At 38.6% G+C, this 14806-nt stretch overlaps 2 protein-coding genes across 3 annotated transcripts in view; both read left to right on the top strand.

Annotated features, from left to right (window-relative positions):
- Positions 1 to 14806, top strand: part of LOC145686734 (uncharacterized) — a 274285-nt gene that overhangs the window by 166276 nt on the left and 93203 nt on the right. The gene's annotated exons all lie outside the window — the stretch shown is intronic.
- LOC145685605 (alpha-(1,3)-fucosyltransferase C-like) lies at positions 4801 to 6045 on the top strand. The gene has a single exon (XM_081757993.1). It carries the CDS (start codon positions 4801 to 4803, stop codon positions 6043 to 6045), a length of 1245 nt encoding a protein of 414 aa, XP_081614119.1.

Here is a 14806-nt window from a genome sequence, read left to right as displayed (position 1 = left end):
ACAACGTCCTGTTTAAATAGAGGATTACGCTGAAGATATGGGATATATTCTTAAGACGCTGAATTGATTTGAAGAAGTCGGTTGTTGATATCAATTATCGTTTCTCCTATGGCGATAAACGTTACAACCGGAAATATCAGTGGAATGTGCAATGTAGTTACGTGTATGGCACAAAAAGGTAGGATTTCCTACGAGATAAGTCGTAACATTTTTCCTCAGATAAATCGTAAGATGTTTCCTAGGACTTATAGTGTATAGCAGGCCTTACCAACCGTCGCCTGCTGGTTGAAATGTTAGGTGTAAATTTGATTACTTCTATCCATTCGTTTATGATTGTAGCGAAAGTACTGGACCCGACATAATGGAGTTATAGCGTCAGAGCACGGGGGGAGGATACATTTGGAGCTGACTGTATCTGAGGTAGAGATCTGCACAGGCCGGGCTTGGTCGGGCCGACACTGATTTATCTTCAGGTCGGGCCGGGCTGGGGCCGATTAATTGCAATTCTGTAATAATTATTGACTTTCGTTAAACGATAATTGGAATAAAGCCAAACGTTGAAGAAGTGTGCCCGTGAAAAATGTTGCAAAGAATGCAATAACTATTTACAGTTTGTGTTGCTTAGCGGCTCCACTTTCACTATAGAGGATTGAGGCATTGCGCGGTAAATTGAGCTCTGACCTTGACCTTCACTGAACCCAAAATATGACAAGAAGGGATGGTAAAGTTTTGCCTGTCGCTAAACAATGTTGCCATCTTCACTTTATGCTAAAAATCAATTAAGTTAGATTTTTGTTACAGGAAATGGAGTTTATGTTCTCTCGATGACAGGCAAAGTTCTAGGAGGCAATTTTACCATTTGGGAGGCAAGCGTCAGGTTGTGAACTAGAGTTTAGAAAATGTTTCTGAAGGTCAGGTCAGGTTTAATACAAAATTTTGAGAAAGATTGGGGCTCGAGCTAAATTTAAAAAAAAGAAAAAATTATCGGGAAGAGCTTGGGCCAAGAATTTTAAAATCTTATCGGGCCGGGCCGGGCTCGGGCCGAAAATCTCCAAAACTTTTCGGGCCCGGGCTGGGCCTGGCCTAGATATATTCGGGCTGGATTGAGCTCGGGCCAAAAAATTCGGCCCGTACAGGTCTCTAATCTGCGGTGAGAATTCCGAACTACAGTTAATATTTTCTAACGAAAAAAAAAAGTGAGTGATAAATTAACAATCTAGTAATTAATTATTTATAATGTCCATTGTTAATCCGTTGCTGGATGGAGGCATTAATTACTAGCTCTTCTTCAGATTGGGCACTTTTTGGTTTCGTATACAGCTGACTTTCGCTTATCTGGCTTATATTCGACTATGATGTGCCAGCGAACTGAGATCACCGGATTGCAGAAAGGTTATCTAAAAATATATTTAAATAATATGTATTGTTCTTAGTGCTGAAGAATTTAAATGACATGTTCCCCTTCTACACTCGAAAAGAGACTATCAGAAAACAGGTTTATCGTACGGCCGGACTATAGAGAGTTTTTTTTTTTGTCTAACATTGAAACAGGATTTTTTTTTTTTTTTTTTGTCTGTACAAAAGTCGAAACTGTGATCCAACTGGTCAATTTCTTCGGAAGTCAGTGACAAAAGAACATGTAGAATATGTGACGGAAGTAGTGGCTCAGTGATAGTTATTATCAAACTTAGAGCAATAAGTATCTGGGTCGACCTCAGGCCATGTAAGTTTGTGATGGACATCTTGTCCGCGGGGTTTAGTTAGGTTCTCCCGTTTACTCCCACATTCCCATTCTACCGTGCTTTCATAATCATTCACTTTCATTTATTTGGTCTAGGAATTAATTCGTGCGGGTGGACAAGAGATGGCGCAACGAACGGAGCGTCCCACAGTTCCGTGTATCCACACATGTGTTGCAAACCCCTGTCATCGCGTATCGTTCGTAGTATAGGGCAGTGGATTAAAGCGTCAACAACACCAGTTTGTAGTTAAGTGAACATGGCGCAATTTGTGCCTGATAAAGTGTTTTTGCGGGGTGTCCTGCTGCATTACTTTAACATGCAGAAAAGTGCGACTGAAAGTCATCGTATTTTGGTGGAAGTGTATGGTGACCATGCTCTAGCTACGCGAACGTGTCAGAAGTGGTTTGCACGGTTTAGAAATGGTGATTTCGGCTTGGCAGACCAAGAGCGAGCTGGACAGCCAAAAAAATTTCAAGACGAAGAATTGACAGCATTGCTCGAGCAGGATTCGTGTCAAACGCAGGAACAACTTGCAGCAGCATTAGGCGTTGATCAAACAACAGTCTCCAAACGCTTGAAAGCCATGGGAATGATTCAAAAGTTGTCACATTGGGTTCCACATGAATTGAAAGACAGAGACGTTGAAAGACGAAAAACCATTTGCGAATTGCTGCTTCAACGACAGAGCAGAAAGGGGTTTCTGCATCGAATTATTACGGGTGATGAGAAGTGGATCCATTACGAGAACCCTAAACGAAAAAAGGCCTGGGTGAAACCAGGTGAACCAGGTCCATCACAACCAAAACGAGATATTCACTGTGCAAAGGTTATGCTGTGCATATGGTGGGATATGAAAGGTGTGGTGTACTATGAGCTGCTGCAACCGGGTGAAACTATGAATGGAGAACGTTATCGACGACAATTAATGCGTTTGAAGCAAGCTCTGGCCAGAACACGACCAGAATGGGAGAACAGACATGATAAACTTATTGTTCAACATAATAACGCTCGCCCACATGTCGCAAAACAGGTCAAAACCTATTTAGAAAATGTCGGATGGGAAGTTTTACCCCACCCGCCGTATTCACCAGACGTTGCTCCTTCGGACTACTACTTGTTCGATTGCATGAACAACGATTTGATTGGACAGCGGTTTACTTCTTCAGAAGATATCGAAACATGGGTCTCTGACTGGATCGCTTCCAAGGATGAGGACTTCTTTCGCCACGGAATCCGTACATTGCCTGACAGATGGGCGAAAGTGGTGGCTAGCGATGGACAATATTTTTCTTAAGGTATTTATGTATTTTGTGTTTGTACTACAGCTTCAATGTGTGCGTACCAACCGCACGAATTAATTCCTAGACCAAATATTATCCATTAGTTGCGATTACCCGCTTCGGTGAGCTAAAATGAGAAAAAATTGCAATATATGTTCCGGTACTCAGTCGCTTTTTACCATAACTGAAGCGCTGTCTGATATCGGTCATTTTCGATCACTTTTTATGTATCTTCCCCTCCCCCAAGTTGCGGGGCTGAATTTGGATTTAAACGGCATCGGAAATGTCATTGTTCATCTGAGCGACCCCGAAAACTATGGATTCGACACTAATAGCAGTCATTTTCGATTATTTTTATAAATATCTTCCCCTAAGTTGCACCGTCAAAGTGAAATGATAAAAGCCATCCCAGGCCGGAACCTCATCTATGTGGCAAATTTGATCGAGATCGGTTGGGTGGTTCAAGAGTTGTCACAAACTTAGTCACTTTCATTTTCAACGAACGTAAAAAGTTCCTTACTGAATTCTTTATATCTGCGTGTCTGTCTGTCTGTTATTTGCATTTTTTTTTTTTTTTAATTTTGATCCCTCCATTCGATATAGCATCAAAACCTATCTAAGAAAGTGATGGAATTTTTCGCGTCACTCTTACCGTTCCCTATATATTGGCCAAAAAATGGCCGATTTCCGGAGATTTAAGGAGCCATATGTCGGGAACCGTAAGTTATAGAGAGATGATATTGGTATTGATCAATACTAAGAAGATGGTGAACATTTTGGTACCGAATGTGGCCAGATATTGGCAAAAATTTCGAATTTCGGGAGATTTAAGGAGCCATTTCTCGGGAACCGTAAATCATAGACAAATGATAGTTTGCGAATTTTTCCGAGAAAGAGAAGAAGGTGCGGATAAAAGGATTTACTTTTACATGTAGGAACAGTCACTGCTATCCTTCCCGCTGTATCTCTCCATTCTTTTTAAGTTCGCATGTAGTTCTATATATAGTTAGGATTTCTTTCAGCCTAAAGGGCATAACGTCGGCAATGAATTAGATTTTTTTTTTTTTCATATGGCATATGCACATTCATTGCTACGAACCGATATCAGGTATGGATAAAACACAAAATACACAGTCGTAAGTCTCGTATAATTCAATAACTTAATATTTTAGTGTTTGACCGAGAAAGAACCTGAAATATATATATATATATATATATATATATATATATATATATATATATATATATATATATATATATATATATATATATATATATATATATATATATATATATATATATATATATATGTGTGTGTGTGTGTGTGTGTGTAAAATATAAAAGGCTGCAAGATTATTCAAAACACATAAATCATGATGTTCTCTTTAAAGATTAAGTAGTTTCTTTTTCTTTCCTCCCCCCCCCTTCTAACATTACGTAGCAATGCATGTAGTAAGACATAATTACAGCAGCGTCTTTTAAAGGAAGTGCTTCTCAAAGGTGATTATAACATGTAAATTATGTTTGTGCATTTGAAGCGGGAGAACATTGAAGTCAGAATGGAAAAAGAAACAAACATACCTACTGACAGTGTGAAAACAAGCATATTATTGGCGCAAGCGTTGAGTGACGTTTCTCGGTGCTCATTTCTTACGACTAGTCCCTGAAGCATGAGCATGGCTAACAGACAGTCGTACAGAGGAAGTTCCGTGGTCGGTATGAAAGCAGGAAGAGAGCGCAGACTAACTTCTTCTTGACGACGTAAGAAACACGAGGAAATGTTTGTATCGACAAATAAATTTCCGTTTTGTCTTGTGGTGCGAACTAGACTCCGCAGACGTTTTCAGTTAGTGGTGATTGTGTTTGCAGTTTTTGTATTGTGTACTATATGTTTACGAGTTCAATTTGAAGTGAGGAGATTTTTTGCTGTTCTTCAAGAAAACAAACAACGGCTTCACGGCTTAAAAGTGATTCTTTACGCCAATTCATATTATGATTTCCCTCATTTTTCATTCGGAGAAGGTCAACAGCCATTTCTAAATCAGAAATGCCCCGTAAACACTTGTTTCGCGACAGACAATCGTTATTTAATTCCCGAAGAGGAGTTCGATGCTGTGATATTTCATATGGGAATGTTTGCGAACAATATGTGGGAAGTTAGTTTCCGTTCGTTTTTTGAGGTCCCCTTTTATCGAAGCCCACACCAAAGGTATGTGTACTTTAATTTAGAACCTCCAGAAAGACATTCTGCAGTTCTTAAATCATTCAATAACTTCTTTAATTGGACAATGACTTATCGTCTAGATTCAGACATTCCTCGACTGTATGGATGGGTCTCCGAATCCCAGGATTATGATGGAACAATGAACACGCCAGCCAAGTGGAAACAACCTAATTTCAAAGGGTTACCACTGACGAATTATACAAGAACGAAAACAAAATTGGTAGCATGGTTTGTGTCAAATTGTCATTCACAAAGTCTCCGTGAGTGTTATGTTGAAGAGTTATCGAAATATATTCAAATTGACATTTTTGGGAAGTGTGGTTCATTAAAATGTGATACATCCTCAAATAATGATTGCTATAAAATGCTCGAAAACCATTATAAATTTTACTTGTCTTTCGAAAATTCTTTGTGTAAAGATTACGTTACGGAAAAACTGTTCAATATATTACGTTACCGTGTTGTTCCTGTGGTTTATGGTGGTAGTGATTATAAATTGATAGCTCCTCCAAAGTCTTACATTGACACCAAAGACTTCAAAAGCCCCAAAGAACTTGCAGAATATTTACTGTATTTAGACCAAAATGAGAACGAATATAACAAGTATTTCTGGTGGAAGGAATATTATTCAGTACAAGATGAATGGCAAGCGATGTGTAAATTGTGCGAAATGTTACATCAAAATTTGCCTCCTAAAACATACACTGATCTTGATAGTTGGTGGAACTATAAAACTTTGTGCTATGATCAAGATAGATATATCGATAGAACGTTTTGCGGTGATTCTGTCGGAACATAAGTGTAAATTTGTCAGTGATTTTCTACAAAAAGATTTTTAAAGTAATTTTTTATTTTTCTTTTGTTCAATCAAATAGTCTGGTGTAGTGGCCAGCATAAATTCTTGCTAACACGAAGATTTATTTTGCCGATTCTTTCACAATGTCTATCGAAATGTGATACCTTGGTAGAATTGTCAACTTTTTCCTGAGGGCTACCATATTCTTCATAATTGTTCAACTTCATCCTGTCTCCCGCTTTGGGGGTCGCAGTGGCTCAGTGGTAGAGCATTTCCCTCTTGTGCGTGGGGTCCTTGGTTCGATCTCAGCTCGCGCCTATTGAGCTTTGTGGTGGGTATACACAGGTGGGTTTGGTGATGCATGGGTTTTCTATGGGTTCTCCCGTTTCCTCCCACTTTCTTCATATGATCATTTCATTCATTTCTCACAATCACCGTCTCCTTTAGCCTAGAAGGCATAAATCATCTGTCTAGGTTAGGTACAGGTCATAATCGTAGGACGTAAAATTGAAATGATAAAATTTCGTATGTCTCCTTTATTAAATAGTAATAATCATAATAATTTGGCTATCTTTCTCGTGGCTAAGTGGTTAGCGTACGTGCCTTTGGTGTGGGAGATTCGGGTTCGATTCCCGGTGATGGCTCATGTGCCACGTCTCTTGTAGCCTCGCTGCTGAACAAGACGCTAAAATCAAATAAAATAAAATAATAATAATATAAGTGGTAATCATATACCTAGAAATGTTAAAAAATTGACGTAAGTATTTCAAAGTAGGGGTCATGGTGGCTCAGTGGTATAGTGCATACTTCTTTTGCGTCGGGTCCCTGGTTCGATTCCCTGCCAAGTAAGTTTGTGATGGACTACATTCTACTCGAGGGCTTTTTGGAGGTAGTCTCGTTTTCTCCCATTTCCTTATTCCACAATTTTTTCCATTATTCACTTGCCTTAATCATCGTCTCCCTTTGCCTAACAGGCATGAACGTGGGACGTCGCTTAAAAATACATAAAATAGGATGCGAATTTCCTTTTAGTTAATATTGTGGGAATTCCTGCACTATATATTCCTGCACTAATAACAGTGGTGGTAAATAAAGTAACAGTATTGTCAGAGGTTGGCAAGTTATTTACAGTAATTCATATATAATTAACATGTGCGTTACGATATGTAATTTTTGATGAACTAATTGTAACAGAAAACACAGGAAACAAATGACATAGAATATTGAACTTTTACGTCCCACGATTGTGCGGCTAGGCTAAAGGAGACAGTGATGAGAAATGAATGAAATGGCGGGATGAAGCACGTGGGAGGAAAAGGGGAGAACCCCGGGGAAACCCACGCACACGGTGTTTGTCCACCACAAGGTTCACTTTGCGCGAGCTGTGATCGAACGAAGGACCCCATGCACCAGAAATGAACGCTCTACCACTGAGCCACCGCGGCCACAAAATTCCTTGAGATTTACTGCAGTCATACCTGCAAAGTCGTAAGAATCTCCTTTATTAAATAATAAGTTGACAACCATATACCTAGATACGTTAAAGTTGACACAACTATTTCAAAATATCAGAGGAAGAAGGTGGAAGTTGTGTTTCCGAGAAATAGGTTGGGTAGGGGCGTACGCAGGGGATAAGTCCTGGGGGTCCGGACCCCCCTGAAATCCCGACTTTTTTTTTGTAAATGTAGTCTACTTTTAGGGTCAATTTTAGAAATTTTCATATAGTTTAGCCTCAAATTCTATTTGGACCCCGCCCGGAACGCTTTAGACCCCTCCCGAAATAAATTTCTGCGTACGTCCCTGCATTTGGGTGACAAGTTTCTTTGTCATGTCGCTTAAAATTACATGAAATAAGCAGTTAATTTTCTCCAGTTCAATATTTTTGTAATAAAATTCCCTGCACTAATAACATAAAGTATGTCAGAGGTTGGCAAATTAATTACAGTAATTCATACATAATTAACATGTATGTCATACAAAATGTAATTTACTGATAAACTATGGTTTCGAAAAACACAGGAAACAATTCGAATTAATTATGACCTGGAAACTTTGTAAATGAAGTAGAAGAGAAGGGGGAACTAGTCATTTAAAAAAATCAATTGGTGTGGAATTTTCACACTAGTTTCTGCGCCCCTCCAAGACACACACACACACGCACACACACTTCATGTGTGATTATTTCACACCTTGAATGTTAAACATATCTTAAAATAATGGTTTATTATGTCTAAATTGCTTTTCGTGTGTGTGTATTTTTAATAAGGTAAGACGCTTAGTGCTTGCTAGAGGACTGCACGGGCTCGGGCTTACAAAGCATATATAACTTCGTACTCAGGTCGGACTCGGGCCGTAAATTTTTAAATATACAACTATATTTCTCGGGCCCAACTTTGTACAACCATATATATTGCACCGTTCTTTCTGGAGAATTTTTAAAGCACAACTGCAAAATTAAACCTCTAATTGCTGTAAATAAAAATACAATTTTGCGTTAATTATTAAGTTTCTGCAATTCGGACTTATTTCGGGCTCATTTGATTATAACAGGAGATCGGGCCGGGCTCGGGCCTAAATGCTAAAACATATTACGGATTCGTGTCGGGCCTCACATTACCCAAATTCACGGGCCGAGCTGGGTTCGGGCTAAAAATTCCGGCTCGTGCAGACCTCTAGTGCTCGCAGAGGGTCAATGGAAAATTGTTATCACCCAGGTCAAAAGAGATCTGTGAGAACAATTGAAATAATTGACAGACTTCTTGATATGATTTTGAATGATCCACATGCAAGTTTCAGGATAATGCTAGACTCAGCGATCCCAAAAACTATAAATTCAGTTCTCATATTGGTCGTTTTCGGGAGAGGGGCGCAAATTTTGTGCGGAGGGCGGCAAATTATTTAGAGCAAAGGGGCGCACAATATATAAATACGGGCGTAGTTGGTCGTTTTAAAGTGCAATGTTAGTACATCTGTACTCCGTTACTCCACGCAATTCATCTTCAACGAAAGCTTTTTTGTTCGTTTTTTTGTTTTGCAGTAGGCATCTAGAGCAATTACGCGAAAATAAGTTTAATGGTAGCTATGCATGTTCCGTTTAAAATCTGTAACATTTCCTGTGTTCTATGCTACCTGCTCAATAACAAAGCAATGTTGGTTGCCTATAATGAAAGGATATGTAGCTCTTATTGCTGCAATTATCTCTGCCTAGTTTGTTCATGGAGGCAATCCGTTAACATATTCCAGGGTAACGGTGACTTTAATGGTGGTTATCCATATCCCAGTCAGTCATAAATGTAAGTTTCTCATAATGCCAATATGCAACCTTCAAACCATACAAAAGTTACGGGTTGCATAAATATTTAGGAGAAATCATGTATTCTTAATCGTTATTTGTTATAAAACACAATCTGATTTAAATGTAAATGAACGTTTTGCGTGATCCTGTTTACTGTATTTTAGCAGGGTTTATTTTGCTAAATAGGAATTGCTGCACTTCTAGGTTACAAATCGTGTTGCTAGAAGAAAATCACCTTTTAGTGGCGTCCCTTGAGGGAATCACACCGGGAGGTAAAAATTAAACTTTTATCTGTGCAAACTCAGGAGGAAACTGACCTAATATTCTAATTCGTATAAGCAAGATTAGTGTATTAAGTAAGTTTTCTTCCCTTAATTTGTAGTAACAATCAGTGGCGGTTTTAGCGGGTAGGCACGGGTCTACCCAAAAATTTTGAAACATATATAAATGTTAAAAGATACAATAAAGAGTAAATATATTTCCCAATATTTGTATTAATGGTAGATAATTATTTAACAAATAGCATTAACTACTACTATAAAAGTAGTTTTCTATTGTCATTATTCAATCAAATGTATATATGTATCCATAAGCGGGCCTACCCAAAATTGTAACTCTAAAGCCGCCCCTGATAACAAAAACTTGGTTTTTACCGATGTGACTATTGGGACTTCCCTCAAGAGATGCCACAGCTCTCTATGTTCTTTGCGATGACTTAGACACAAACTTCAGGATAACCGTTGCAAAATTATGGGTTTTCCAAAGCATGATATAACAAAAGATACGATTAGGTTTCTGAGCATTCAGCATCTACGGTTATGTTAGCCCGTCACACTACCCGAGAGATGACGTTCTTCAACGATTACACTGTCTGTACTATTAGGGACGAAGAAAGGAATGGGAAAGGTAGGAAAACGATCTAGGACCATTATTAGGTACTATCCTGGCACTTGCCAAATATAAGTGAGGAAAACTTAGGAAAAATCTCATTCATTATGGGTGTCCGGAAAAAGCTGTTACACCTAACCCCACTAGGAATTGAACGCGGGAACGCTCGCATCAAAGGCGAGAGCGTTAACGACTTCACTTCGCGGGGCTGCAACAAAGGATTTGGTTTGATTTTCAGTTTAGCGCCCCTTTCAGCAGCGAAGCTATATGAGACCTGGACCTACAGATTAATTTGGAATCTGAATCTGAATTTATGAGCTCCACCGGGAATCGAACCCACCTACAACAGAGGATACGAATACGAGTAATTAAAGGGTACAGTTTCAATATTTTCTTGTGGCCCTGCATAGTGTAGTCGCTAACGATCTTGTCTTTGGTGCGAGTGGTCCTCGGTTCGATTCCCGCTCGAAAACATGTAAAAGCTTTTTCAGGTTAGCGATCCTGAGTGAGGTTTTTCTGGGTTTTCCTTATTCACACCAAGCAAATGTCGTGGTGGTACCTAACAGACAGGTCCCAGGCCGCTTCCTTCCTTCCCTTTCCTTGGATAGTGTAATCGCCGAGGGACGTCATCATCCCTCACATGTGACGGGCTAACATGGACATAGATACTAAAAACCCAGAAATCTAATTCCTATATTCAATATTTTGCTGCAATGATACGTGTGAATTGCCAACCTTTTGGTTCCGCAAATTGCATTGGACTAGTTTAGTGTCCCTTTCAGCACCGAGGCTATGTGAGTCTTAGATCTACAGCGTAACAGAATCCGAACACATGAGCTCACATCAGAAATCGAATCCGGGTCTTCCATGCCGAAGTCGCATACACTACCCTTATAGCCAAGAGGGAGCTCAAGAGAACGTACAGCTTACAAAAGTAATTTACATTCTGAAGTATGGATTTGCAGAGGAATTACTAGAGGAGAATAAAGAGAATTTATGGAGGAAACAACTTTAGAGCTTGTGAATGAAATGTTAAAGTGGTAGTTGTGAAATACCTTGTTCTTGTTTGTTGTGATACGGCTACTTCAGTCCTTAGAAACTGATTACGAAATACTGCCTACGAACGACCTTCAAGAGCACATACGTAGGCTAAAGTAAATCATAAAAACCAAAGCTTCATGTAAAATAATAATAATAATAATAATAATAATAATAATAATAATAATAATAATAATAATAATAATAATAATAATAATAATGAAGAAAGTAAAAAGTATTGGAATATGTTAAAAATGTTAAATAACTATGTTGAAAAACAAATCGTATTTACTCCTCCTAAGTAATCTTGTTTGAAACGCGTATGTTCCAGCACAATGATTTTGCTTACCGACCAAACATAAGTGAGTGAGCATAAGTACTTGTTTCGAAATAGATCGGTTCTGGATTGGAATCTTGCCTCTGGAAAAACTGGGTGACATTTTCTCCGTTTTTATCTCAGTCCCTCCACGCGAATCCCGGGATGTTACCAGGCATTTTGACAAGTCCCTTTGAAGATAACTTTCTAAGTGTTGTATGTTATTTCCAGCTTTATAGGTGCGCTTGATACTTATACAGTGTGCTTCAAGATGATTTGAACTGCAGTGAAACATGTGTTCAACGCACCTTTGATTAAACGGAAACTTGAGTCAAACAGAAATATTTGACGGTCCCATGAATTTACTGGCGAATATCGCGTGAAAATCCCTTTATTAAACGAAAACTGTGTTCTCGGGATCCTTCCGTTTCCTCCCATTTTTCATTCCATCATTTCATTCATTTCTCATCACCGTCTCCTGTAGCATGGCATATCTGTGGGACGTAAAACTGAGATTTCATTTGGGCTTAAACGGCATTGGAAGCGTCACTATTCATTTCAGCGACCCCGCAAATTACAGAGATTTCATGGGTCAGTGAAAACTTGACCCACCAGCCATCGTGACCCACTCTGACCAAGGACCCACCATGACCCACTCTGACCAATAACCCACCATGACCCATTACCCAGCATGACTCACTCTGACTTACCATAATCAACTCCGACCCACCATGAACAACTCTGATCCACTGTGACCCACTCTGAACCAACAAAACCCATCGTCATCAACTCTGACCCATGATTCACTCCCTCCTCTCCACTGACTGAAGAGTTTATACTTGTAATAAAACAAGACTGTGAAATTATCACAAATCGGAGTTTTAATTTTTACGATCAATCGCTCAAGGGCTGCTCTGTTACAATACCAGTGGATTTAACCTTTACATTATAAAATGATAAAATGTTTTTCATGGACCAAATTAAAATGGATTTCAATTTAATTACTATGTATAATTATTTCCTTGTTGAATTACAGATATTTCTGAGTGGAAAAATAGGATGAAATTTGAAAGTCTCAAATCCCGATAAAGTAGGCCAGCGTAAAGGTAGAAAAGAAAGGGTAAAATTTTCCCTATAATTAAGCATACCGTACAAACTTAAAACTTCCATGAAAGTAAGCTTACAATACAAGTTTAAAACGTCAATTTTTCTCACAGTTCTATGGCTTGATTGTCTTGTGCTCTGAACGCTCCATATAATAAACACAAGCTTCAGCAATTATTATAATAGAAAGCAGTGAATTTAAAATGCGAAGCACTGTAGATTTTGTTTCTCAATTAAGATTTGTTATTGTATCTCAGTTAATATCGATCATTTGGAATTATTTTTACAAATCAACCTTTTGTCAATTAGCCATATATAGAAAGTGCCTCCACCATAAAGGAGAATTTTTAAAAAATGCTAGGCCATGTTCTGTTTATTTTAATAGAGTTAATATACTGAATTTCGGCTCCCTAAGTTGAACGGCTCGTGTCAATTTTTCGTAAAAGTTCGGACCCCACTCCCCTCTTAGGATATGTATTATAATGAAAACGATATGATAACATCTCAGTTGGGATTATTGCCTAATTGTATACCAAAAGTCATTTTATTTGACCTTTTCAATTTGGCCATGATGATCACGCACACACAATAGTTACATTCATTTTTTATGTAATAACTCATATATTACAGGTGATTCAAAAATATATTTTTTGCAGTAGTTAGCTTCTCTAAAAATTATCAGGCTGTCTCTCAAAAGCCAAGTAGTAAGTCTTATTTCTATTATTACAATTACAATTAATTATCAATATCCAAAAGTGCCTGAAGTTAATTTTTTCTTCGTCGTCTTCATTTAGATCAGTGCTATTCAACTGGAGGTACTCGTACCTCTAGGGGTACGCGAAGATATTTCTGGGGGATACGTAATCCTAAAATAATCATATTTCCAATATGTATTGAATGATCATAGTTGGAAAATTTATTGAATGATCAGTGCAATTTCACAACTCCCATTTCCATCAGCATATTTTTGTGAACAGTGTTTCTCCGCATTGACATCAATAAAAACAAAGCACAAAACTTTCTTGAATACAGAATCAGCTCTGAAGTTTCGACCAATTATAATAGAGGAGTTGTTGTCGTCCCGGAAACAAGCTCAAGTCATTGCATTAATTGGTTAGTTCTAAAGTTACTTTTAATTTTTTTTTTTAATTTTTAACATTGTCGTCAGTGTGCGAATTATCAGAGAGAATGAGGGGAAAATCCCTTCAATAGAGCTGGATGTCTTCTAGGGATGCGCACGAGAGGAGTCGAGACAGGATTTTTCTGACAAAATTCGAGTCGAGACACGGCTCTTCCAATAGAGAAATATATATTTTTCAAGTCGAGACATCACTTTTACAGCACATTTTCGAGACAACCAAAAATCTTGTCTCGTGCGGATCCCTAGCATGTCTCCCATATGTTGTGAAATTTCCCATGTTAATTTTTTCGAACGTGCACTTATGCCCCTGTAAATAGTCTTTTGATTGGCACACTGATTGTCCTTTTGTTGGGTCTCTATTTGTCTCCCTTTTTAACCAACAGAATATGTGTATTAAGCTTAATAAGTTCATTTCGATTTAATTTCTTTTAAACAACTTCAAGGCAGGCCCGTATCCAGGGGAGTCTAGGAGGGCCGGCCCCCCCTAAATTTTGGCTGGCCCCCCTACAATTTTCACGGTAGGCTTGCAAATGAACTATAATGTGGTAATATGGTTGAATCGGTCCCCCCTAACTTCAGCCCCCCCCTAAATTTTTGGGCTGGCTACGGGCCTGCTTCAAGGGTACACAATTGGATGGCGAACTGTGTCTAGGAGTACGCGAGAAAAAAAGATTGAATAGCAATGATTTAGATATCTCAGGTAAGTAAATAGAAATAGATGAAAAAGGAAGAAAAATTAAATTGGAGCCTTGAAAGTAAAATGTAGATAAATTCACCAGTGTTCAGACGATGGTATCTGCAATGCACTTTTGCAGAGTGGATCGGTTGGTCGATAAGTCAGAGTGCGTAACAGTGGGTGGTGGTGGGTCGCAGTGGGTCACGTCCTGTTGACCTACGACACACTCACAAATCTTGAGTCACTGCCCCATTCTATGTCTGAACTATTATCAACACTAATATCGGTCATTTTCAGTTACTTTTT

This window comes from Thermobia domestica, chromosome 5 (genome assembly GCF_964235325.1).
Source record: "Thermobia domestica chromosome 5, izTheDome1.hap1.1, whole genome shotgun sequence".
Classification (NCBI taxonomy): domain Eukaryota; kingdom Metazoa; phylum Arthropoda; class Insecta; order Zygentoma; family Lepismatidae; genus Thermobia; species Thermobia domestica.
Note: the sequence above shows the minus strand (reverse complement) of the source record. Positions and strands in the feature narration are given on the sequence as shown.